General features: G+C 39.3%; 2 protein-coding genes across 2 annotated transcripts; one reads left to right on the plus strand and one right to left on the minus strand.

Moving 5' to 3' along the window:
• Positions 1-10080: 10080 nt before the first annotated feature.
• Positions 10081-14782, minus strand: gja1b (gap junction protein alpha 1b). Its single transcript, XM_063495187.1, has 2 exons — positions 14667-14782; positions 10081-13247 (listed from the first exon to the last, which is right to left on the minus strand). The coding sequence occupies exon 2, from the start codon at positions 13229-13231 to the stop codon at positions 12065-12067; it is 1167 nt and encodes a 388-aa protein (XP_063351257.1). The 5' UTR covers positions 13232-13247; positions 14667-14782; the 3' UTR covers positions 10081-12064.
• A 5492-nt stretch (positions 14783-20274) lies between these two features.
• On the plus strand, positions 20275-23425 carry LOC134643174 (gap junction Cx32.2 protein-like). The gene is made up of 3 exons (XM_063495436.1): positions 20275-20310; positions 21639-21722; positions 22205-23425. The coding sequence occupies exon 3, from the start codon at positions 22214-22216 to the stop codon at positions 22982-22984; it is 771 nt and encodes a 256-aa protein (XP_063351506.1). The 5' UTR covers positions 20275-20310; positions 21639-21722; positions 22205-22213; the 3' UTR covers positions 22985-23425.
• The last annotated feature ends 797 nt before the right edge of the window (positions 23426-24222 follow it).

The raw sequence follows: 24222 nt of genomic DNA on the forward strand, positions 1-24222 counted from the left end.
GTTGCTGGTTCGTCTGCGTCTCTCCGTCCGTCTTTCTGTGTATTTCCCCATACCTCCCTGCATATCTGTTTCTGGTTAGTTTCTGTTAGTTTTTCCCAGTTTAGGTTTTCTTAGTTTCATGTTCACCCTCGCCATCCCTGTTGTATCCACTTTTGGTTAAATAAACTCACTTGCACCAGAGCTGCCGCATTTTGGGTCCTAAATAATTCTCACACGGCTTGCCCCGGCAACCCGTGACAGAGAGAGGTTTTCGACCTACACAAATGTGTAACATAATTATAATAATACAATTATATTATTATAATTATGTTTGGAACTGACCTAAACTTAATTGTTTTTTCATTTTCTCCATCTAGGCACTTCAGAGCAGATTCACTTCGATCTCCACCTCTACCTATAGTTTAGAAGTAGCTTCCCTGAGCTCACCCCCTCACACCTGAAGGTACTTGTTAATCGTGAGGGTTAGGAGATGGCTGTGGTGATCCAAAATCCATTCTGTCTGTTCACAGAACCCCTCTGTTCCTCAGCACAGCCAATAGATTCTGCCTGCTCAGCTTGCCTTCTTCCCAGCCACACTTTGTGTGTGTGTGTGTATATATATATATATATATATATATATATATATATATATATATATATATATATATATATACATATATAAAACTTGCATCGTGATATCTGAGTCTGCTTTTTAGGTTCACTTACAGTAAAGTTATTACATCCATATTAGCTTTTCTTTATGCCTCCCTGTTAAATCCAGAACTGAATTTAAAATCCTTCTCCTCACAAGGTCTTAATAATCAGGCCCCATCTTATCTTAAAGAGCTATCATATCATACCAATAGAGCAGTTTGCTCTCAGACTGCAAGCTTACTTGAGATTCCTAGGGTCCTTAAAAGTAGAAAGGGATGCAGATTCTTTAGCTTTGGTAAACATCTTATATAGCGCTTTTCTACTCTCCCAGAGCTCTCAAAGTGCTTTATATAACATGGCACATTTGCTCATTCACACAATTACTTGCTTTATGCTTGCTTACTTGACGTGCAGACTGGGGGAGCCAGGGATCAAACTACTAACCTTCCAATCAGTAGATGACCTGCTCTACCTCCTGAGCAACAGCCACCCTTCTAAGCTTTTAAGCCCCACTTCTATGGAACTAGGTCACAGTTCGGATATCAAAATAAGATCAGAATACTTTACTAATCCCATAGGAAATTATGTGGTCACAGTTGCCCCAAGACAGTAAGAACAGTAACTAACTAAACTAAACTAAACTAAATATCCCAGTATAGGGCAAAATGAAAAGCAATTTGGTTTTGAGAGATTTGCCTGGTACCTTTTATCAGCTTGCTTCTATTTGTGTGAGACTTAATGAACACCACCAAGAACCTCAGCATTTCCCAAGGCTGTCAGTCAAAGTAGGGACCCTGGGGGGTAAACTCAAGAATGAATCTTCCCTACCTCAGCTAATGATTCCTGCAACTCAGGAATTGAAAATTACTCTACTCTTCTATGTGCTTTTAATGATTCTGGGGCAAAACAAAACTTTTTGCATATAAATCTACCTTAAGAGCTTAACATCCTTCTTACACCTTTTTCCTAAGATCTTGCTACAATCAACCATAATACAAAACCCATCTTGCTTCTGCTCTTGGGTAACCATAGTGATTACTTAACTCTGTTCATTTTTGATGCCCCGCACACACATCTGTTGTCCTTGCACACCCCTGCTTTCAAAAATATAATCATTGATTGGTCCAACAATAAACGCCTGGCAGAAGCCCCCATCCGCAAGATCTTCAACCCCCACTTTTGACAGAGCTTTGACAGCATTCTGAGGGAGACTGGGAACATTGAGCCTGAATGGTCTTAACATCCCTCTTACACCTTTTTCCTAAGATCTTACTACAATCAACCATAATACAAAACCCATCTTGCTTCTGCTCTTGGGTAACCATAGTGATTATGGTTAATCAAACAATAAAATCACCAACTGACGTTCACGCTGCCATATATTGAACACACCTTCATTATCCCCAGATCTTGGCACCTAGTTTTGAACCTTCCCCATCTATCATGATTTTGCTGAAGTTTTTGTAAGAATCTGACTTTCTCTCTACCTCCACATGAACTGTGACTGTGCAAGAGACCTTCTCCTGGGCACCCCGCAACCCAAAACCTGAAAGAGAAGCCATGGAGCTTCTCTTTCAGAAGCACGTTGCATAGCTCATAAAGCTTCTCTTTATGAGCCATGGCTCATAAATCAATGATTCATAAGCCATGGCTCTTGTGTCCTGACTCAGTTGAAAATAATCGTTGATCGCAAGTGAAGGAATGTGCAGAGCTATTTCAGCTCCACAAACAGCCAATCTGCAGTTTGTGGCAATACCGCAGACCTTGTCGAACGCAAACAAAAGTAAATCATGACACATAATATGATGAGTTTATGATGAGGCGAGCTGAAAAGGAGGAGAGTACAGAAAGAGAAAACATGGAACTGTTGGCAACATGAACTGTTCTTGAATTTTAGAACGTGACTTAATGTCTAGGCAAGGTGTGCGTGTGGAGATGTCTAAACAACGGGAATTGCCCACTTCCCCCAAACTACAGAATCCCCTTAGTTCAAATGTACATTTGAAATAAGTTATGAAATAAATACATGCTGTAATAAATAGTTGCATGTGTTTAGCTTGGAGTAATATGTGTGTCGCTTGTATATGTCCAATATACAAGGGACACACATATTACTCCAAGCTAAACACATGCAACTATTTATTCCAGCATGTGTGTCCCTTGTATATGTCCAATATAGGACCCCTAAACCATCTATGGCTACGTTCACACTGCAGGTCTTAATGCTCAATTCTGATTTTTTGACCAAATCCGATTTTTTTGTCTGCTTGTTCACACTACACATAAAATGCGACATCAAACGCTCTCCAGTGTGAACGCTCAAAGCGGCCCGCATGCGCAAAAGAAGATGTCACACACAACTCGCTCTGTTTAGACCCAGAGCAAACAATATTGTTTGACTGATTGCCCTTAATATAAAGACTTCGGACTTTATGTTTCCAGATTTTTGCTTTAAGTTATTTTGTTATTTACATAATAATGTAGATGACCTAATAATGATCCTTTTTGCTGTTTTAGATGAGCGGTGCTTCAAAGGATAGCTGCAGATTTCTTTCAGAATCTGCAGAAAATACAGTAAAAATAAAATGTTCACATTTCTCCAACGTGGTCTTCCTAACAGTTTCACCGGATGGTAGGAAATCGTTCGCGATGTCCTATCGGGCGCTTCTCCGGCGCTGATAATTGGCGTCTGTCTTGTGTCAGTGACGTAAAAGACGGATTTAATGCGACTTGACCGTTCACACAGCAGTCGCTTTCTAAAACATCGGATACGTATCGGATTCAGTACCACATACGAAAGTGACCCAGATCGGATTTGAAAATATCGGATTTGTGCCGTTCACACTGTCATACCAAGATCGGATATGGGTCGCATAGGGGCGAAAAAATCGGATTTGATGCGCTTTCGCCTGCAGTGTGAACGTAGCCTTTGTGTTCCTTCATCTGTCAGATCTAACTATATTGGGCACACACAGCTAAATAGACCTGTCACCCTGGTCTACAAGGAAACATAACCTTTCTTCGAAGACTGTTCTGAGGGTCATCTCTAGCTATAGCTGTACAAAAGTATATTGGTGCCTGCTCCACCTGTGCCTGCTCCAAGAAGGCCCTGCCACCTCTAGCAATTCACTCTAAAGGAAATTTCCGACTAGAGCAATTTTGTGATGAAAGAGAGATACTGATTTGACCAGGGGACATTGTTCAGGTTTCACACACTAAAAGAACTGTACAAATTACTGGGCATTAAATCTTTTTAGACCAGTGACTACCACCCTCAGACTGAAGGGTTGCTGGAGCAGCTGAATAAGACTTTAAAAATTCATAATTCGTAAGTTAATTAACACAGATGAACGCAATTGGAACTGCTAATTAGATCCTACGTTGTTTGCAGTGTGGGAGGTTCCTCAGGCCACCATGGGATTTTCTCCCATCGAGTGACGGTTCAGCCAGAAGCCACAGGGGATGTTGGACCTAATTAAAGGAAACTGGAAGAAAGCTCCAAGCCCAGCTAAAAATGAAATTCAGTACCTCCTGGACCTGAGAGCAAACCTGCACATGTTGGAGAGGTTGTCACAAGAGAATGTGCTCCAGGCTGAGGAACACCTGAACATCTGCACTGTGCTGCGGCCACAAGGTGGTTGGTGTCGTGGTGGTAACCCCCAAAACAAATGGTGGACACCAGAGGTGAAGGAAGCCAGTAGGCTGAAGAATGACAGGTACTGACAGGCCAAGTGGAATGCGGATCGGACAGTGGCTAAGGCCAAAACTTGAGAGTGAGAGGAGTTTAGAGAGGCCAAGGAAAAAGACTTTTGGACTGCCTCAAAGAGATTCTGGCAAACCGTCAAGCAACTTGGGGGGGTGGCGTCCTACCTGTACTGTGTATAATGCAGGTGGAGCCCTGCTGACTTCGACTGAGGACCTCCTTAATCCCACTGGCACGTCTTCCGTAGTGGAAGCAGAGTCTGGGGACAAGGGGGACGACTCACCTAACTCTGGGGGTGAGGTCACTGAGGCAATTGGATGGATGTTGTAGGAATGTCTTGGTTGAAACAACTCTACAATGTTGTGTTGAGATCAGAGGCGGTGCCTCTGGATTGGCAGACCAGGGTGGTGGCTCCTACCTTAAAGGGGGACCTGGGGGTGTGTTCCAACTATGGGGGAACACACTCCTCAGTCTCCCTGGGAAGGTCTATAGCAGGGTGTTGGAAAGGAGAGTCCATCCGTAAGTCGAACCTCGGATACAGGAGGAACAATGTGGTTTTCGTCCTGGTCATGGAACACTGGATCAGCTCTTCATCCTTTCAAGGCTACTTGAAGGTGCATAGGAGTTTGCCAAACCAGTCTACATGTGTTTTGGACTTGTATAAGGCATGTGACCGTGTGCCTCAGAGTGTCCTGTGAGAGGTGCTTCAGGAGTATAGGGTGTCTGGGCCCTTACTACGGGCCATTCAAACCATATACAACCATTGCAAGAGCTTGGTCCGCATAGCCAGCAATTAGTCAGATTCATTTTCAGTGGATGATGAACTCCGTCAATGCTGCCATTTGTTCCCGATTTTGTTTTGAATTTTTATGGACAGAATTTAGGAGTAGCCAAGTGGTGGAAGGCTTTCAGTTGGGTGGTCTCAGAATCTCATCTCTGCTTTTTGCAGATGATGTGGTTCTATTGGCTTCATCTAGTGATGGCCTCCAGCTCACACTGGAACAGTTTGCAGCCGAGTGTGAAGTGGTGGGAATGAGAATCAGCACCTCCATGGTCCTCAGCCGTAAACGGGTGGAGTGCCCACTCCAGGTCAAGGACAAGTTCCTGCCTTAAATGGAGGAGATTAATTATCTCGGACTCTTGTTCACGAGTGACGGGAGAAGGGAGCAGAAGATCAATAGATGGATTGGGGCTGTGGCCACAGTGATGCAGACGCTGCACCGGTCCGTCATGGTGAAGAGAGAGCTGAGTGTGAGAACTCTTGATTTTCCAGTCAATTTACATCCCCACCCTCACCTGTGGTCACAAGGTGTGGGTCGTGACTGAAAGAACAAGATCGCAGATACAAGTGGTGGAAATGAGCCTCCTCCAAATGGTGGCTGGCCTCTCCCTTAGAAACAAGGTGAGGAGTCCGGTCACCCAGGAGGGGCTCAGAGCAGAGCTGCTGCTCCTCCACATCGAAAGGAGCCAGTTGAGGTGGTTCGGGCATCTGTCAAGGATGTCTCCTGGGCGCCTCCTGGGTGAGGTGAGGAGGAGGACTCAGGGCAGACCCAGGACACGCTGTAGGGACTCTATCTCTCTGCTGGCATGGGAACACATGGGAACTGGTGTTTCCACGGACAAGTTGAAGGAGGTCATCATTGGTGTCTGTAATAAAGCAACAACACATGTACCAAGCTGAGTACCTAATAAAGTGGCAACATGAGTATCTAAACAGATATGATTATGATAAAGTGCACTGTATTCTGTGTTGTGGCTATGGGTTGTTTATAACTCCTGAAGGCCTGTCTAATAATTTGACAATGAATTTTAAGTATGCTGGTGTTAGATTTGTTGAAACTGATTTGCTCTTATTTGCTAATTTCTGAGGCAGGATTGACAGACTGGTGATAGGGAAAGTGATTTTTAGAGCATAATATATTATTTTGGGGATTCCCTTCTATTACATAATGAACCTTATAGAATAATGTTGTTGTATTATGGGAGTTGGGCGTTTGGCATTTGTAGTGAGACTAGTTCTTAAACAGCACTTTTCTACTTTACCTAAGCACTTACATGCCTCATTCACACAAGCACTTTTTCCAAAGCCTTCTAGCAAACATTCTCTCTGATGTTAAAACTGAGAGTGGACCACGATTTTACCATTAGTCTTTTTTGTTAACTTTGGTGTGTGTGTTTTTTTAACCCTTGGATGCACAACCTACCAATACCTACACTCTTCCACGAGTGGGGTCAAAAATGACCCCAAATAGAAACAATGCATTTTGCTATAAACTCGGTTGTTATTCTTCAAAATCTTTAAAATGAAGAGTTGTAACATTCTCATATTTGAGGTATTCCTCATAAAACATGTTTGTGACATGAGGCCATTTGCATTTTTATTTATTTTTTCATTAATTTTAAGAAATTGCAGTTTTTGTATCACTTGTATCACTTTTGTATGCTTGCTCTGCATATACTGCAGAAGCTGGGTCTTCCCTCTGAAAGGCACAAGTTGATCATCCATTGTAACACAATCACTGAGGATGAATTTCTGCCTGCAGTTGACCAGGAACAGGCCCCATATGTAGCGGAAAGCTGCCATGTGGTTTGCTTTCAGTCGGTAGGCTCTGGTCCTCTTGTCATCAAAGTGCAAGAAACGGCGAATATCTTTAAATCTTTGAATTGACATAGTGGCCTTGTACAATGGGTTATGCAGAGGACTCCCCAAAACACACCAACTGGTACATCCCAGTTCTTCTCACTTCCTGCAAGAATGGTCAGTCAAATGGGGTGGGGGGACGACGACAATAGTCTGGGTCCTCTATATCTGAGATGTCAGATTCTGAGTCAATGCCTCCGATGAGCTCTTCATCCCATCCGTCCTGGATCATTTGTAGGGCAAGGTCCACAGGGATCCTAGCTGGCCTCATAGCCACCATGTTACTTTAAATATTAAAAAAAAAAAAACATCAGAAAGGACAATGTTTGAAATGCACAGGAAACTATAAACAGGGCTGCACATAAATGGTCCGCAGGTGCACATTTGCTGTCAAAATAAAAGACGCATACCAGATAAGAAGTTGGAACGCTCATTTGCGTACATTAGATGTTCTGGAGGAGGCCAGACATTTGTTCAAAACTCTTAAAGATGTTGAATAAGCAAGCTCCGTAAGCAATTACTTTGGTGTTCCTCCACCAAAAAGAAGCGCGTATTCTCTGAATTTCTGGGAATACTTTTATTTTGACAGCGAATGCACACCTGCGGACCACTTATGTGCAGCCCTGACTATAAATCATGTATGTTACTGTGTAAAAATTAATTCTTGATCCATCCGAAGTGTAAGTGGGTCAGTCAGAGTTGCTAAGAATGAAAGTTTCATAGAAGATTCCATAGGAACTGCTTGGGGTCATTTTTGACCCACTTGTGGAAGAGTAGGGTAGTGATACAAAAACTGCATTTTTTTTAAATTAATGAAAAAATAAATAAAAATGCAAATGGCCTCATGTTACAAACATATTTTTTGAGGAATACCTGGAATATGAATATATTACAACTTTGCATTTTAAAGATTTTGAAGAAAAACAACCCCTGGGGTCATTTTTTGACCCCACGTGTGCATCTAAGGGTTAAGGTGTAACCTACTGACAAGACTGTGAGAAATTTTGTGGAGGCACCCAGTGAAAGGTTTTTAGATAAGTATACTCAGGACTTTCTGTTAAACAACTTCTGAGAATTATAAAATAGGTGTTGGGAATCAAATCTTAAAAGAATGTGTGAAAGTACATTGTAAAAGTATTTTAATAATAACTAAATGTCTTGTGTGAGGCTTTAGACATTGCTTCTTCCTCAAGGGCTTTACCATCGGCTTTACCATCGTAAAGCCCTGGTGTTTTGTTTTGTGACTTTTTTGAAGAAGCTGGAATTGGAAAAAATAAAAGAAGCTTTGGAAAAGGAAAATCTAAAACCAGTAAAAACCAGAAGTGGAGTTTAGAAGGCATGCTGAATGATGGTGTTGTGCACATGGACGTTGGGCATTAAGTGTCTGGTATCTGATTTTCTGCATAACTTGTAGTTGTTTCCTAAATTTAATAAGAGCGATTCAGAGAGGTTTTTTTCCGTGTTTGAATGTTTGGCTGTGGCTCTGTTGCACTGGCGTTTTTACCGGCAATACACAAGGAGGTTATTCTTCTTTAAGCAACACAGATTGTTTAAATCTGCTGTTTTGAAGTAGTACTAGATGAAAGTAGTCATGTGACTGATTTTCAGGTGAGACAGAATTGGCTGTAGCAGAGGAATGGTCAGATTTTGCTCAATTCGGGTAAAATTTGTAAATTTTGTCAAAAGTGAAGAAGAATGGTTCTTGCTCAGAAGGCTAAAGGAAAGAATAAAAAGTTCAGCATACCACTGACCCCATCACAAGACACACACAGACACACACACACACACACACTTACACTTCTTTGCCTTTTTAACTTGAGTCACATGTGGTCTTCAAGCTGCACCTTAGCTCTCTGCACACATGTGGTTTGATTTAGTGCTGTGGAAAGATTAAATGGGAAAGTTGGAAATGTGAAAAAGAGCCATGTCCTTTCTATTATGAAATTTAACTCAATTTGTCAGAAACCAAAGGTACCCTTTAAGAATAATTACCTCTGGAGCCCAACAACTCTCATGGATCTGGATTATGACTTGGTTTAAGTGGTGATCAGAAAGTGTTGAAAGCATTAAGTGTAGAGTATTCTACAAATGCCATAACAGTGATGTTATAAAACATCTAATCTTAAAATTGAAAATGTATGACTGTTTATATTTGGTAGTGCAAGTATAGCCCTGCAGGATGTTCAGTGTGTTTCATGTGTTTTACAGCACGATAAAAATCTGTCACTTGAGTATATGCATAGGAGTTGTACCTTAGTTTTTGGACAATGTCACATTCTTTGTAATCTTGCCTCTGTACACCACAACAGTGGATTTTAAATGAAACAATCAAGATGTAGGTGAAGTGAAGATTTTGATCTATAATTCAAGGAGTTAAATTTTTATGCATAGTAACACATTTTAGCAACATATAATTCACCAAACAAGTGAAACAAACTACAGAAAACATAAGCATATATCCATCCATCCATCCATCCATTTGCTTCCGCTTATCCTTTTCAGGGTCAGGGGGGACGCTGGAGCCTATCCCAGCTGTCATAGGGCGAGAGGCGGGGTACACCCTGGACAGGTCAGGGTACACCCTGACCTGTCCAGGGTGTTGTTTTTTTTTTGAATAAAAAAAATAATATTTCAAGAACTGTAGCTAAGGAAAAAATATTAATTTTACTTGGCAAACTTTCTTGTTTATTGCTAAAAAAAATATTATTCTAGCAATAAGAGCCGTCAAAAATACAAATCAGTCACACTGTCTGACAATTGACCTGCTCATCTCAGCTACATGCAGGACTTGCAATTGGTTCAGACATAAATAACAAGTGTTATTTCTCTTTAAGCTTGTAAAACAAAAAATAAAGATAGCAAAAACTGAAACCTAACTGACCAAAAGAAGGAAACTGTAATGACATGTTATACAATAAAGGGCTATTCTATTTTATTCTATTCTATTCTATTTTAAACATGTCTAAATATGTCTGTTCTAAAAATGTTAAAGATGAAAAATATTTTTGTAGAATAAGCCTCGACTAACAACATTAATCAAGCCCAAAAATTTTATGTGAGGTAAATAGGTATTTTTGAAAACATCTTAACATAGATGACATAATGTACTTTAACAATTCTTTATTGGCAGGTGTTTAGTTCTAACAACAGCAATGACTAATAATGGCCACATATTAAATAAAATCAATCACTGCTTAAGAAAGAAAAATGTTTATTGGTTAAAGAAGTATTTAAAAACGTTTTATTTTACCGTCATATACTTACACTTTACAGCAGTGGACCCCACACATGAGCATTGTCTGAATACTTGCAAGCAGTAATTATTGCTTCTCTTCTGTCAGTGAACAACATTACTGTACCTCACCGAGATATTTGGTGATTAAAAGTCTGATGTTATTGATTATAATAATGTCTGTGTTATAAAATAAATTAGTAACATGTTCATCATGTCATCAGAAAACCACATACTATGTGTATCATAATGCTTCTCAATCACCCATGTCTCAGTGCAACTCCTATTGTAGCCAAAATATCAGTTACATATGCAAATACTCCAAAACAATGACCAACTGGCAATTGAAGCAAAATCGCAATAAAAGACATTCAAATTGAGATTTATCTTAGTGTTTGGTAGTTGTGGAGCTACACTGGCATATCTTTATTAGAAATGACTAAATATTAGTCCGCATCTATAAGCAGTCTTCTACAAACTCACATTTTGATTGCGACACAGTTAGCTTGATTTACATTACTAAATATCTACTTCTCAAGCAGCAAATTAAATTGAGCTACACTAAGTTTGAAAAACAAAAAAAATCTAATATGTAAAATGCAGAAAATCATTCGAGTGTCTTTGTTTCTCACAATAGGTTAAAAAAGAACACATTTCAGCAAATGACTGACAGTAATAAAGCCTTTCTTAATAGAACAAACATATTTCGCTGAGTGACAGCAGCTTGCTACCATCATCCCTGCCACCCCTGTGCACACTTCAAAACATGATAAAAGCACTAAAACCTTACACTACACAAATTCAAAGTTTATCAGATAATAAACAATATTATCTGACATATTACCTGATAATAAACGGCAATAAACAGTTTGTGGGGGACTTGTTTGCTTTACTGAGTAGTAGTCAATTTTCTGTTTTAGTGGTAGTTCTCCTAAAGATCTTGGCAATAAATATTAATTTACAAAACATATAAACCCTTTACTGTTAGTCACTGTCAAAGAATTAACCAAGTTATTTATACAACAGCATTCAACAATAACTTTGTGTTGTGACTAGGGCAACTGACAAATTAGAAGAAATCAACACATCTTTGGGTGAATGAAAATAAGAATGAAAGTAAAGAAACTGAACCAAACTGCACTGATTGGTTGTGATACCACACTTCATAACTGCACTACAAAACTCAATTTTAAACAGTGTGTTCTTGTTATCCCAAATTCTCTATCGCATGGCATTTATATCACTTGACAACATTAGGAAATTTATATGCACAGGTATGAAGATTTGTGGCTCGCTGTCGTTTATCAGACAAATACAGTGTTCACTGATCTCGACTAAACATAAATGAAACTGAGTGTGCAGTAGCCACTTTACAAAACATTAACGCTGCAAAGCTACTAATGCTTCATACCATCGTATTTCATGAAAAAGGACATCATCAACTGGAAAAACATGAGGAACATTGAAAGAAACAAAAACAGTAAATCTTTTATGTAATATCAGTAAATTAAAACCAAAGCTGTCAACTTATGGGGCTGTGTTTTTGAACAGATTATTAATGTTGGTTGTGTTAGACTCTTTCAAATCCCAATTCGTGTGGCTACAATATTCTCTTGAGGCTGGGTTAAAAGCACTAAAAAGTAAAACTCAGTCAGAAAATACTTGTACCTTTGATATTATTACATAATGGTTTTAATGTTTCTTGAACTGACTAAAAGTCTCTATATTGAAGACAGTGATTGAGATTAGTCGCACCTCTCAAATAAACCTATGTGATAAAGTGTTTCCTGATGTTTCTGGCTTCAACCAGAAATTCTGTCAGCCAGAGAGAGGTGGAAAGAGACGAAACCGTGTTTTAAACATCCAGGTCATCTGGCCTGGCTCGGCTGCTCATTCTGCTGCTGGCCCTGCTACAAGGCCTGGCATCCATCAACCCTAGCGGCTGCAGCTCATGTCCTGCTGAGGAAGACAGTTTCTTATGCTCGTGGGTATCATCGGGGAAATCAAAGGCTTGTGCGTGGGAGTTTGAAATAGTGCTTCCTCCACCATTCTGTCCAAGACGGTTCTGTTCTGTAGAGTAGTTAGCCCAGTTCTGCTCATTGGCCTGCTTATTATAATTACGGCACGAGCCAGTTCCCCGCTCCCCTGTGGCAAGCTTGTAGCCAGGGGGGGACATTGGTGAGAGTGGGGCAGTTGGGGATGAGCAGCCATTATAGTAGGCATACTTTGTAGTAGAGAGTTCTTTAGGGGTAGGGCTTAAGGTGCCTCCGCTGGGGTAGAGTGTGGGTTGTTGTTTGCCTTTTACACGATCTTTGATCCTCTTAAAGAACACATAGAAAAGTTCAATGACATTGAGCAGCAATGACACCAGTGAGACCACCAACATGAAAATAATGAATACGGTCTTCTCTGTGGGACGAGACAAGAAACAGTCCACTCGGTGTGGACATGGGTTCCTCTCACAGGTGTAGACTGCACTCAGACTGAACCCATATATGTACCACTGAATAACCAGGAAGCCCACTTCAAACATAGACTTGAAAAAAATGCTCACTATATAGGTTCTAAGGAGGGCTCCTTTCATCTTGACTTTGCCATGTTCCTCAATACCATACTTTAGCTTTTTCATCTCAATTTTCTTTAAAGGTATGTCGACGTCACCTCCGTCATTTTGCACAGCCTTGAGATCCTCTTCTTTCTTGTTGAGTTTCTGCTCTTTCCTGTTCAGATAGAAGACATGAGCCAGGTAGAGAAGTGTAGGTGTCGACACAAAAATAATCTGGAGAACCCAGAAGCGAACGTGGGAAATGGGGAAGGATTTATCGTAACAGACATTTTCACACCCAGGCTGCTGGGTGTTACACTTGAAGGCTGACTGCTCATCTCCCCAGGCCGATTCGACTGCAGTACCGAGCACCAGGATCCTGAATATGAAGAGCACCGACAACCAGACCTTCCCACCAGCAGTAGAGTAAGCCTGAACTTTGTCCAGCAGACGACCCAGAGCACTCCAGTCACCCATGTTCAGGGAGTATTAGCTAGTGGGAAAAAAGAACAATGTTGAAGTGGTTGTAGTGTACAAACTGTGTTACACAAACAGTGGATCAAAGTTAGGAGCAGGAACTGTGTTTTTAGGGAAGATCCCTAAGATTCTTGCCATTAGCTTTATTTTGGGTTATTTTTTCCACAACTATCCAAAAAACTAAATTGCGCTGAATAATACAAAGTCTGATGTCTCATCAGTACTCAAAATAATTTGGTATATTCAGTTTAATGTCGCCTTTAAAAGAGGTCGTACTATTGTAAGACGTCACAGAATCGTTTTCAGCGGGCACACCAAAAAGTAGCAGACTGTACTGTTAATTTTACTATCGAATGATAAATCACATGCTTGTAACACATACTACACACACATTAAGACATGTTACTTCAGAGGGCAAAGGCAGCATTGGATATATGTTTGTAAGGAAACTTTTGCGGGGAAGTGTGAAACAGCAGCCTAATCCCCATGGTGCCAAAGTAACTGCATGTGATCTCACTTATACATGTAAATGGTAAATGCACTGGTGCTTTCTATCTAACATTACACACATTCAAACTCCAGTGGATATGTCTCACGCAGACTAGTGCAGCCAGGAGTTGAACCACCAGTCTTCAAATTAGTAGATGACCTGTTCTGTCTCCTTAGCTGACAAGTTATACACAATGCAATGTCTTTCTGTGAAAATTAATTGGAAATGTGAAAATTAACTTTAGTTTGGGAGTATTTGGCCTTTACATTTAGATATAAGAGGTGCAAAATTTGAGCTACTAAGAATTTAAGGTAAATTAAGCTTTTATTGGTATTAGATAGGGAACACATCCCGCCACTTTCCACATGAATGAGTTTGTTTGATGGAAATGATCAAGACAAAGCAGAACAATGGACTCCAACACAATGACCTACTCAGCAAACCACTCAAAAGTACTAAGAGTACTATGGTTTTCATTGAAAAGAAACAATGTTCACGGGAAAAAAAAGGAAAAAAAAAAAGAGTGAGCCCTAACTCTGAGTTTCCTGACTTCAGTGGCTTTTAAGCAAAGCAATAAATGCTACAAGAGAGTCAGAGAATTTGAAATATAAAAAGAACTTTCATTAAATTAAAGAAAAGAGGTCATTGGCCCACTACATATATTAAAAATCGAGATAGTAAAAACACACAAAAAAATAAATAAATCTGCCTTTTATCAGCCATTGCTCCTTGTAGATGTAAACCAGGTTGTGGGTTTGATTTCTACAAAAACGAAAAAAGCTGACAAAGCATTCACCTTGGAGAAAGGGATACTCAAAGTTTCTAAGACAAGGCGCATGTGGTCTAGAGCGCACCGGAGTTTATCCGAATATTTCTAAGAGCAACAGGCGGACAGCGTTTTCCTTCGGACGCGTTTTTTTAAAAGCCAAACTTTCTTTTACTTACCTGGAAAGTTACAGAGACAAAAAAGGTGGCCCGTTCCCCGCCACTTGGCAAAGTTAAAATCCAAGTTTGGCATCAGTAGGAAAACTGAGTCGAACTTGTCAAACTTCCCTTATAACGGTGCCGTCAGAGAAGTTACAGTCACCTGATCTCTACGTCAAGACCGAAGCCCCTGCTGCTGGGAGGGCAAAGAAAAAAAGACTCCTACAGAAACAGCCAATGTGTGGTGTTTCGGGCTTTATTGCTTCATAAGCAGATGAGAACACGTACCATCACGTGGAACTAATGTTAAAACGCAGGGTTACAAATACAAAATACCTCGAACCAACAGATATACCTCCTGTGTGCAAACTACTTTATGACATGTATTTGCATCAGTACATCAGTAGGAGAATGTAACTATGTAGCTACAATTCTTCTTCACGTTTCTCTGGCAGCTGGGAATACTTGCTACTGTGCAGATGATAGTTAAATCAAGATAAAGAGGTCCATGTGAAAAAGACAAAAGGTAACGTACACACCTACCTATCAGTTCAAAAAAACACAAACACTTTAAAAGAGGCCCTTCTACTACTAATATACTTAGATATACTTGGGCGGTTTCTGTTTCACTGTGTATAATACAGTGCTCATATTGCCAATAAAGCCCGTTTTTTAGACCTTACACAGGGTCCTGGTTATGCTTCACCGAGCACTCAAACTGAAATTCCTCATTTAATTTTTAGTAACTTTCCATTAAACCATTCTGGGCTCCCATAACGCACTTGATTGGTACACAGCACCATCTAGTGACGAAAATAAAACAATGCCGGTGTGATATCAAATAGAATAAAATAGATAACCCTTTATTGTCATTGTACATGTGCAACGAAATTTCGGGTGCTCCACACCAATTGTGCAGGAATAAAATATAAATAGAAGACAACAGGAATAAATATCAAACAGGAGACATTATATATATATATATATATATATATATATATATATATATATATATATATATATATATATATATATATATATATATATATATATACACAAAAACAATAGAAGGTCACACATTAGAGAATATGTTGCAAAGTGCTTGGAAGTACTGCAAAGAAAAAGACCTGGTCTGAAGAGAGTCTGTGGGGGTTACTCATTACATTACACTTAGATATGTCTGCAGTATATCATGCAATTAAATAGAGTATAGATATTCTTGGTATATATCAAGGTCATTGGCCTAATATTTTTTTCACATTTGCACTCTACTACAAGTCAGGTTTTATCAGTACATAATTTCCTGGTATGATTCAGCAGTATAATCTTACATTACACTATATATAATGTAGTAATACAAAGTGTAGGAGCCATATGATTTGCTCTTTTTTGACTAAGTGGGTTGGTTTAAATGGACTCACTGTATTGGTGCACGGGTGTGGGGCGTGTCTCATGGGTGTGGTAGAGGATAAATGTGGTTGCACTCACCTGTTCACTGCACCTGATGTTGATGAGCAGAAAGGTAGGGTGAGCATGGGGCAAAACCTTCTGTTGACCGCAGCTTTAGCGCAGCTTGAATGATTTTGATGTATCAAGACTGTAACTTGATGGTTTAGGTATATTTGTGCACTGGTTGATGCCATAGGCCAAGTTGTGATTTGGCATGGTAATTAGCGCAGTTATTTGTGAGTTGCAGTTATTTGTTTGTGCATTCTGTGCATTTGTTTAATAGTTAATCCCGTGTGCTGATTTGTATATTGGACAGTTGCATGTGAAATAAAAGGAGCAAATGGTACAGAAGCGTCTTGTATGCGTCTATTGTTGCGCGTCATCTGTGTCCTCATGTTTAGCCTGCGGCGGCCGTAGGTTGGAGGAGCCGCAACACAAAGCATGAATATTAAATATGTAAATATTAAAGCAACTCAAATTTGGATGATGCCCACTCTGTCTTACTAATGTTTCCAGGGTGCTGGTTTAGCTCAGTGCGTTGAGCAGGTGACCATGTGCCATGGGCCCAGGTTCAAGTCCGACCTGCGGCCCTTTCCCACATGTCTTCCCACTTTCCTGTCCTCTCTTCATTGTGTCTATTTATAAAAAAAAAAAAAAAAAGCTGAAAAAGGCTAAATCAATATATATTACTAATATTTCCAAAGCCTTGTGTTGGCACTCTGAAATACATTTCAGACAGAACGGATTGATGCATGTTGTCACCAATCATTTCAGATCAGTCAAGTCGTGTCGGTCATTTCGTGATATTTGTGGCAACTCTTTATAATAATGTGGAAAGTAACTTGTGGCAAGTGTAAGTGTTGGCAGTGGAACTGACAGTACCGACAGTTTTCTGTTCTTAACTTTGCAAATTATTAGTCATTCATCATGATACTGTTAAGAAAACAAATAAGTAGATAGCGAACATGGCTGGTGCCATCTATTCATGATTTACATTAAAGCTGCACATTTATCTGGAAAGCTGCAATTCACTATGAATAATGAAATGTATGGAAATGTGTACATAAACATTTATTGCAGAACAATACATCATATAAATATTAATATTTCCAGTCAACATGTAAGACTTCTTACAGTTACATAAAGTTAGATTGATAGATTGAATGAACATATGTGACTCAGTGTAACTGCTATTAAGGATATTTGAAGACATAACATTTAGCGATTCTAGACTCAAAACTGATATGTTTAATTCTTCCCCTACTCCTTGCCGATGCACTTTTCATCCAGTGTCTGTCAGAGCCCACACCAGCTGGCAGAGGTGAAAATGAGGCACTTCCATACTTGCTCTTTTGGGTTCACCAAACTGGGCTGGATGATTATTTTTGTGAACCGAACACAAACTGTTCATCTAGATATTGTTTCATTTATTGTTTTTGCTTTTCTTCACATCCTGCAGCTGCTCCATCACTATATTTTCTTCACAGTAAAGGAACTCGTAGCACACATTTTTGGGTCCCATTCGATCCCTACCCGCAGCTGTCGTGTTGGGTGTTTCAGATACCATGGCATACATCCCAACCAACTTGGAGCAAAACTTTTTTTCCTCAAACATCTCCTATGGTAGTTTGCACTCAGGTACTCCCTTCGCAGCAGGTGAAATCACTTCAGCACAGTCCACTCAGTCTAACCAGTCCAGTCTGGCCCTACTAATGATGTCATCTGCTTACTAATGCTAGCCCTAATCGATCTCTACTCATCTCTGTGAGATGCCAGACGGATCAGCTGCTAACTGAGATTTTCTCTGCTTATTTTTGCCATGTTAGATTCAAGAGGATTTGGATTTCTGTTGTCTTCCTGCTGGATTACAACTTCCAAAGAATTCTACTGTTTTTCTATGGATTATAACTTTGAGAAGATTTGGATTTCCACTGTATTCTTGTTGGATTGAATCCACTGGACTATTATTATCAACATGAACCAGAGATAAGTGCATCTTCAGGCCAGGATAGATTGTTCTCTCCTCAACCTCTCTCATCTCAAGGACTACAACAAAATGAGAATGGAGAATTCAAGTGCTTTGATTATTTTATTATTTTTGATTTGGCTTTTGCTTTTCTCCTACTAAATTGCTCTAATAAAACAATCCTGCATTCAACAAGTCTAAATTGTGGACATTCCTATTTTAACCTCTTGTGAAGCAGTAACAGTAAAAACCTGCATATTATAAGATCACTCAAAGGGATTCTTACAGGTTACAAGATCCTTGGGGTCTACCATTAATTTAGTGTCCAGGCCACTAAGTTAAACCCAGTTAGTTACCAAGTACACATATTTAGAGGAGAGCTGCTGATAATGGGTGTGGCTAAAGATTTTCTACACCAGTCTTTGACTGGGTTATGTTGTTGAACCAAACAAAAGTGTGGGGAATCAAAAAGAAGTGATGTACTCAGTGGTTTCCTGAGAGATGAAGTGAGATGGGTTTGATGTGAAGTATGATGTTGGTGAGATCTTGGCCGTTCAGAGTCTCGGGGAGAGAAACCAGGGGTGTGCCTAATTGCTTAGCTAGATTAGAATCCAGAAAAACCTTACTCTGCCCTGGAGTTGACTAATGCCTGGAGTTAATATTTTACAACGGATCGTAACAGGAATCAATAATCAAGGTAGGGATGAGTTCGTTTATAACAGTCACCCTATTTCCAGCCACTATCCTCCTGCTCTGTTCCTCAAGTGTCAAATGAAACACTTTAAAGAGTCATTTGAAACAGTTATTCATTCCGGTGAGAGATATCTCATTGGAATTAATAAATGCCTGTGCCCACTGCAGCGCTCTGCCTCTCATGCAAAATCAGAGGCAGAAGTTTTGCAAAGCCATTCAAAGATCATCATACACAGAGTTAACAACCCAGTTTGTTTTCTCCACCTCACCAGAGAAAGCTTTGAGTTATGTCAGAACTTTCTCAGGTGGAGAAGTAGTTGAATTACAGAGCTGACTCCACCCCAAGTCACAGCAGCTTTGATTGGCAGGTGCAGTCAGCTGTGAATTGCAGAGAGAGTAGGAACGCTGAGAGGAGGTCCACCATTTACTTTCTAAAAGCAAAGAGTGACTGTTTCAAACTGACAGCTGGACTAACCAGCTGACTTTTTTTTCAGTAAGTGAAATCTGTGTTTTCAAGGCTAATTTATGTCCTTAGCTAGGTAGCTAAAATGAGCCATTGGCTGTTGGAAAAAGTTTGTGTTCGTTAGCCAGTCCATGATATGAATGAAGCTGCCCTTACTAAAGAAATCACTCTGTTGTCCTTAAATGTTAATAAAGTCATGGGTTAGATATTAAAGCAGCAAGAAGTTTAGAGACCTGCAGCTGAAGATGAGGCAGAAACAGAAAAGTCACTGGAACTGCTCAGTGTCCAACTAACATTACTGTAATAGTAATAATTATTTAGCTGAACTTTACTTCAGCCTTCTGCATAGGGCTGATCATTACATATGTGCAAACAGAAGCGTGTTTCTGTCTCTCTCCACACAAGCATTAACACCAACACTAACATTTATAAAATGGTGCACTACGATCTCTTGTTAATGGCCGATGTAATGCAGCTTTAATGGAAAATGAATTACTGAATGGACTGAAAATGTACTCACTGTATTCTTCACTCAAAAACTGCCCGTAGTATCAGGTCCAGTTTACTGAAATCTCAGTTTGTTGATAACTCACAAAGTAAAAGAAACAGGATTCATGAAAAAATATTGCAAAAACTAATATTTATGTGCTGTAACCAACCAAATGTAACCAAATGGTGACATTCGGCATGATAAAGCAAAAGTTATGTTTAAGTTTTCCACTCTTTACTGAGTTTGTTTTAATTATTCAGGCTAAAAACCAGGTTAAATTATTCTTAATGAGGTATTGTTAAAATATACTGCACAGCTTACATTCTTTTAGTGAAATAATATGAATATGATACATTACTATGTTGTTAATAATTATAATTGTTGTTGGTTAGCCACTCCAAACTGGATGAAAATGGTGAAGCTGTTCCTGTCATTATAATTGGGTGACAGTAGTGACATCAGTGAAGAGTGTGGGTGGGACAGTCAGACAGAACAGGGAGGAATCTGATGATTTAGCAAGATTAGCCTGAATTATAACAAGGAAGTGAGAATAATCTGAGTTACAACCCAAGAACTGACTGGACTAGAGAGGACTCTTAGCAAGGTAGGAAAGTTTTCAAAACAAGAAAAGTCAATTTTGTATAAATGAAACTTAATCTTAGTTTGTATTATGAAAACAGAATTTAATTCTCTGATTATATTTAACGGTGTTCAGGAATTTAATTTTAACCGGATTTCACACATACACACAATCGGATACTGTCGATGTAATTCAGAATTGAAAATCTTTATAACATCCTCCTTTACACCTTTACATTAGTTTGGTTACTATCAGCAAAGAAATATCTGCGGCAGTAAATGGAGTTTCACTGTCTCTTGGTGGATCGGGAGAAAGCATATGATTGGGTGCCAAAAGAGGAACATGACATGAGGAAGTCAGCAGTAGCAGAGAAGCATGTGATAGTGATACAGGAGATGTATGAAGAGTGGGGTTGGATTACATCAGGGATTGTCTCTAAGCCCTTTTTTTTCTGCAGTGATGAAGGACAGATTAACTGATGAGGTGTGGTAGGAGTCTCTGTGAACTATACAGATAACAGACATCATTATGAGGGTAGGGAGCAGGTGGAAAAGAGCCTGGAGGAGTGGTGGTATGCTCTGGGAGAGAGGAAGAATGAAATTCAGCAGAAACAAGACAGAATATATGTATGTAAATGAGAGGAAGACAGAAAGGTGAACATGTAAGGAGGAGAAATAGTGTGGGTAGATGAATTTACATGCCTGGGTTCAGCCGTCCAAATCAACAGAGTGAGCAAGAGAGGAAGCCAGGCAGGCTAGAGTGGGTCAAGTCAAGTGTCAGGGGTGATTTGTGACAGGAGGATGGTTTTGAGATCTGCCGTGATGTACGGTTTGGAGATGGAAGCACTAACAAAAAGAGAGGAGACAAAGCTGGAGGTGGCAGAGTTGAAGATGTTAGGGTTTTCATTGGTTGTGATCTGGATGGAAAAGATTAGAAAAGAGTATATTGGGGGACAGCTGAGTTGCCAGGCACGGGGGAAAAAAAGAGGAAACTCACAAAGAAGATTCATGGATGTAGTGAAGGAGGACATGCAGAGAGTTGGCGTGACAGAATAGGATCCTAGGCTATCACATTCTTTACTGCATAATAATTGTAGTGCTTAATTGCTTATGTTGTCAGTATATTTATTTAAAATATCAAGGCATGCACATCCACAAGACAAAGTGTTCACCTCATAATGCTTACAGACTGGAGATAGCTCTGTTTCCCAGCAACTTAGCATAACACAACAAGAGTGATGGAGAGTAAGGAAAGAGCCATGGACATAACGTTTTAGTCAGTCAGAACTCCTCCATTCTGCCTATTTTGACAGTTTCACAATTTGTAATTTGTTTCAGTTTTTGTGATTACAGGTGGAGCTTGCTTCCAACAGGAGGACTTTGGCTTCAGGACAACCTTGAAGGCAGCATATTCTTTTCATTTGAATTGCACAAAAAGTAATCATTTATTTTAAAATTGTTCTAAGTAGTACTTAAAAATAATTATACATTTAATTAAGTTATACAAATTATATGTTTATATACAGATACACATGTTATATAAATATTGTATTATATATGTAATATGTTTAATTAAAGCGTGCCAATTACTCCCTTGTTCAACTTTTAGCTAATGAGAATTGAGAAGCCTAAATTCAGAAAAATATACGTGGTAATGTATAAGTCATGGGTTATATTATAAAGTGGAGGTTGAATGATCAATAAGCAGTATTCATAATTGTATTAGTATAATAATAAATGTAACTCCTGAATGAGCCATCATTGTTCAGCATAAATTTGACTGAAATTTGTATGAATATATCACCTTAAATAATCCACCCAGTTTCAAATATGACTATATATTGCTCGTCTTTTTCTCGAGATGGACTTTTGTCACACAACTGCATATTCATTGTTGTGTTTTGTTTTCTCTCTTAAAGGCTGCCATTATGGGGGAGTGGTCCTTTCTGTCTGATTTGTTAGACAAGGTGCAGTTTCATTCCACCTTCTTGGGAAAGGTCTGGATGAGTGTTCTTTTTCTCTTCAGGATCTTCATTCTGGCAGCTGGTGTCGATAAAATATGGGGAGACGAACAATCAAACATGAAGTGTAACATCCTAACGCCTGGATGCAAGAATTCTTGCTATGATCACACCTTTCCTTTGTCTCATACACGCTTCTGGGTGCTCCAGATTCTCACTGTCTCCACGCCAACGCTCATCTATCTGGGCCACGTCTTACTAGTGATTCGTAAAGATAACAAACGGAGAAGACGCCTGGAGGAAAAAAGGAAAAAGCAGGAGATGATTAAAGCCCCCAAGTATTCAAATGAACATGGCAAAGTGAACCTCAAAGGCGCCTTGCTGGTCAGCTACACGTTTCAATTGTTGTTCAAGATTTTGCTTGAAGTAGCATTCATTGTAGGACAGTACTACCTCTATGGCTTCATACTTATGCCAAATAAGGTTTCTTGTTTCAAGGACCCATGTAAGACAGAGGTACACTGCTTCATTAGTCGCTCCACAGAGAAAAGCATCTTTATTATATTCATGTTAGCAATGGCTGTGTTTTCTGTCATTTTAAACATTGTGGAGATATTTTACCTGATGATCTCAAAGATAAAGGAGAGGAAAAGAAGGACCAGCAGCTCCATTCCACCAGAGGGATTCAATCTCAACAACCCAAATCCCAATTCAACTGAGAGAGTTACATGGTGTTGAAAGACAGTGAGCTGTCATAAACATTGACATAGGTCACTATCATTAGTTACAACATCACTCAACATCTTCATTTGAATTTTACATCTTATTTCAGGTTTAAAATAAATCAACCCCATCGGTCAAATTGTACATAGACAGCCAACGATGTTAAATGCAGAAACTACTGAAAATGAGATGTGCTCGTATTCAAAGTTATAAACTGCCAGTATTAAACACTCACATACTGATCCATCTATCTTTAAAAGTACTAGTAGTTAAAAGCTCTGTTTGTGTCTAAAAGATCTAATACACAGTATTTCATTGTATTGTGATAGTGTGGTCTTTCATTCCTTACAATGATGGAAATGAACAGCTGTCTGTAGGGGTTATCATGGCTAAGCAAGCACACACCTGACATGTACACTACATTCCCATGTTGCGCATCAATTTTCAACCAGAAAACCAGAAACTTAACCTTCTCTTGAATATGATCTACAAATGTCATTTGCAAAAAAGTTGGGATTCTAATATGTGTTATTTGGTCATTTACTTCAACTTTCATCTAACAGCGAAAAACAAAGCAAAGTGTCCAAAAGCACCTCAATCATGAACAAAGTTAAACAGGTTCTAGATTATAATTCTCTCTGGATTTTGTATTGTTCTCTAATTCTCCCGTATTTAACTTGTTGTGTAGAGGTACGGGGAAATAATTATAAAAATACACTAAATTCGCTTTTCATATTACAAAAAAAAAAAAGGACAATTGGTATTACACATAAAGTTCGATATCTTCTTCATACAAACTTCTTATTTTTACAGTCGAAATTATTAAAAGTTCATGACAGGGATGAGAGGGGTCATTAAACGATAAGAGGTGTTTTCAATGTGACAAGTCATCACTGTTATATATTGTTGTTAATGTGTATTACATATACTCAGGAAGCAGCTACATAACTACATGACTGAGCTCTAAATATGTGAAGGGGGTGGGAGTAAATGCTCCATTTTGTATATATGTATGAATGTGCTCTAAATAAACCATCAATCAATCAAACACTGAAACGCTATGCGTCAAGTTGGTCCTGGTATTGGAAATGGTGCACATTTTAAAAATACAAGTCAGCAAAGTTCAGGAGCAGCATACTGTTAGCCAGTTCTGAGTCTTGGTTCCCGTGTATGAGCACTGACACATGTAGTAAGCCTTAATTATACAGTGTTGATGGGATAGCTAAAGGGCACAATGGCAGAGTAGTCATTCC

Source organism: Pelmatolapia mariae, linkage group LG15, assembly GCF_036321145.2.
Source record: "Pelmatolapia mariae isolate MD_Pm_ZW linkage group LG15, Pm_UMD_F_2, whole genome shotgun sequence".
NCBI lineage: Eukaryota > Metazoa > Chordata > Actinopteri > Cichliformes > Cichlidae > Pelmatolapia > Pelmatolapia mariae.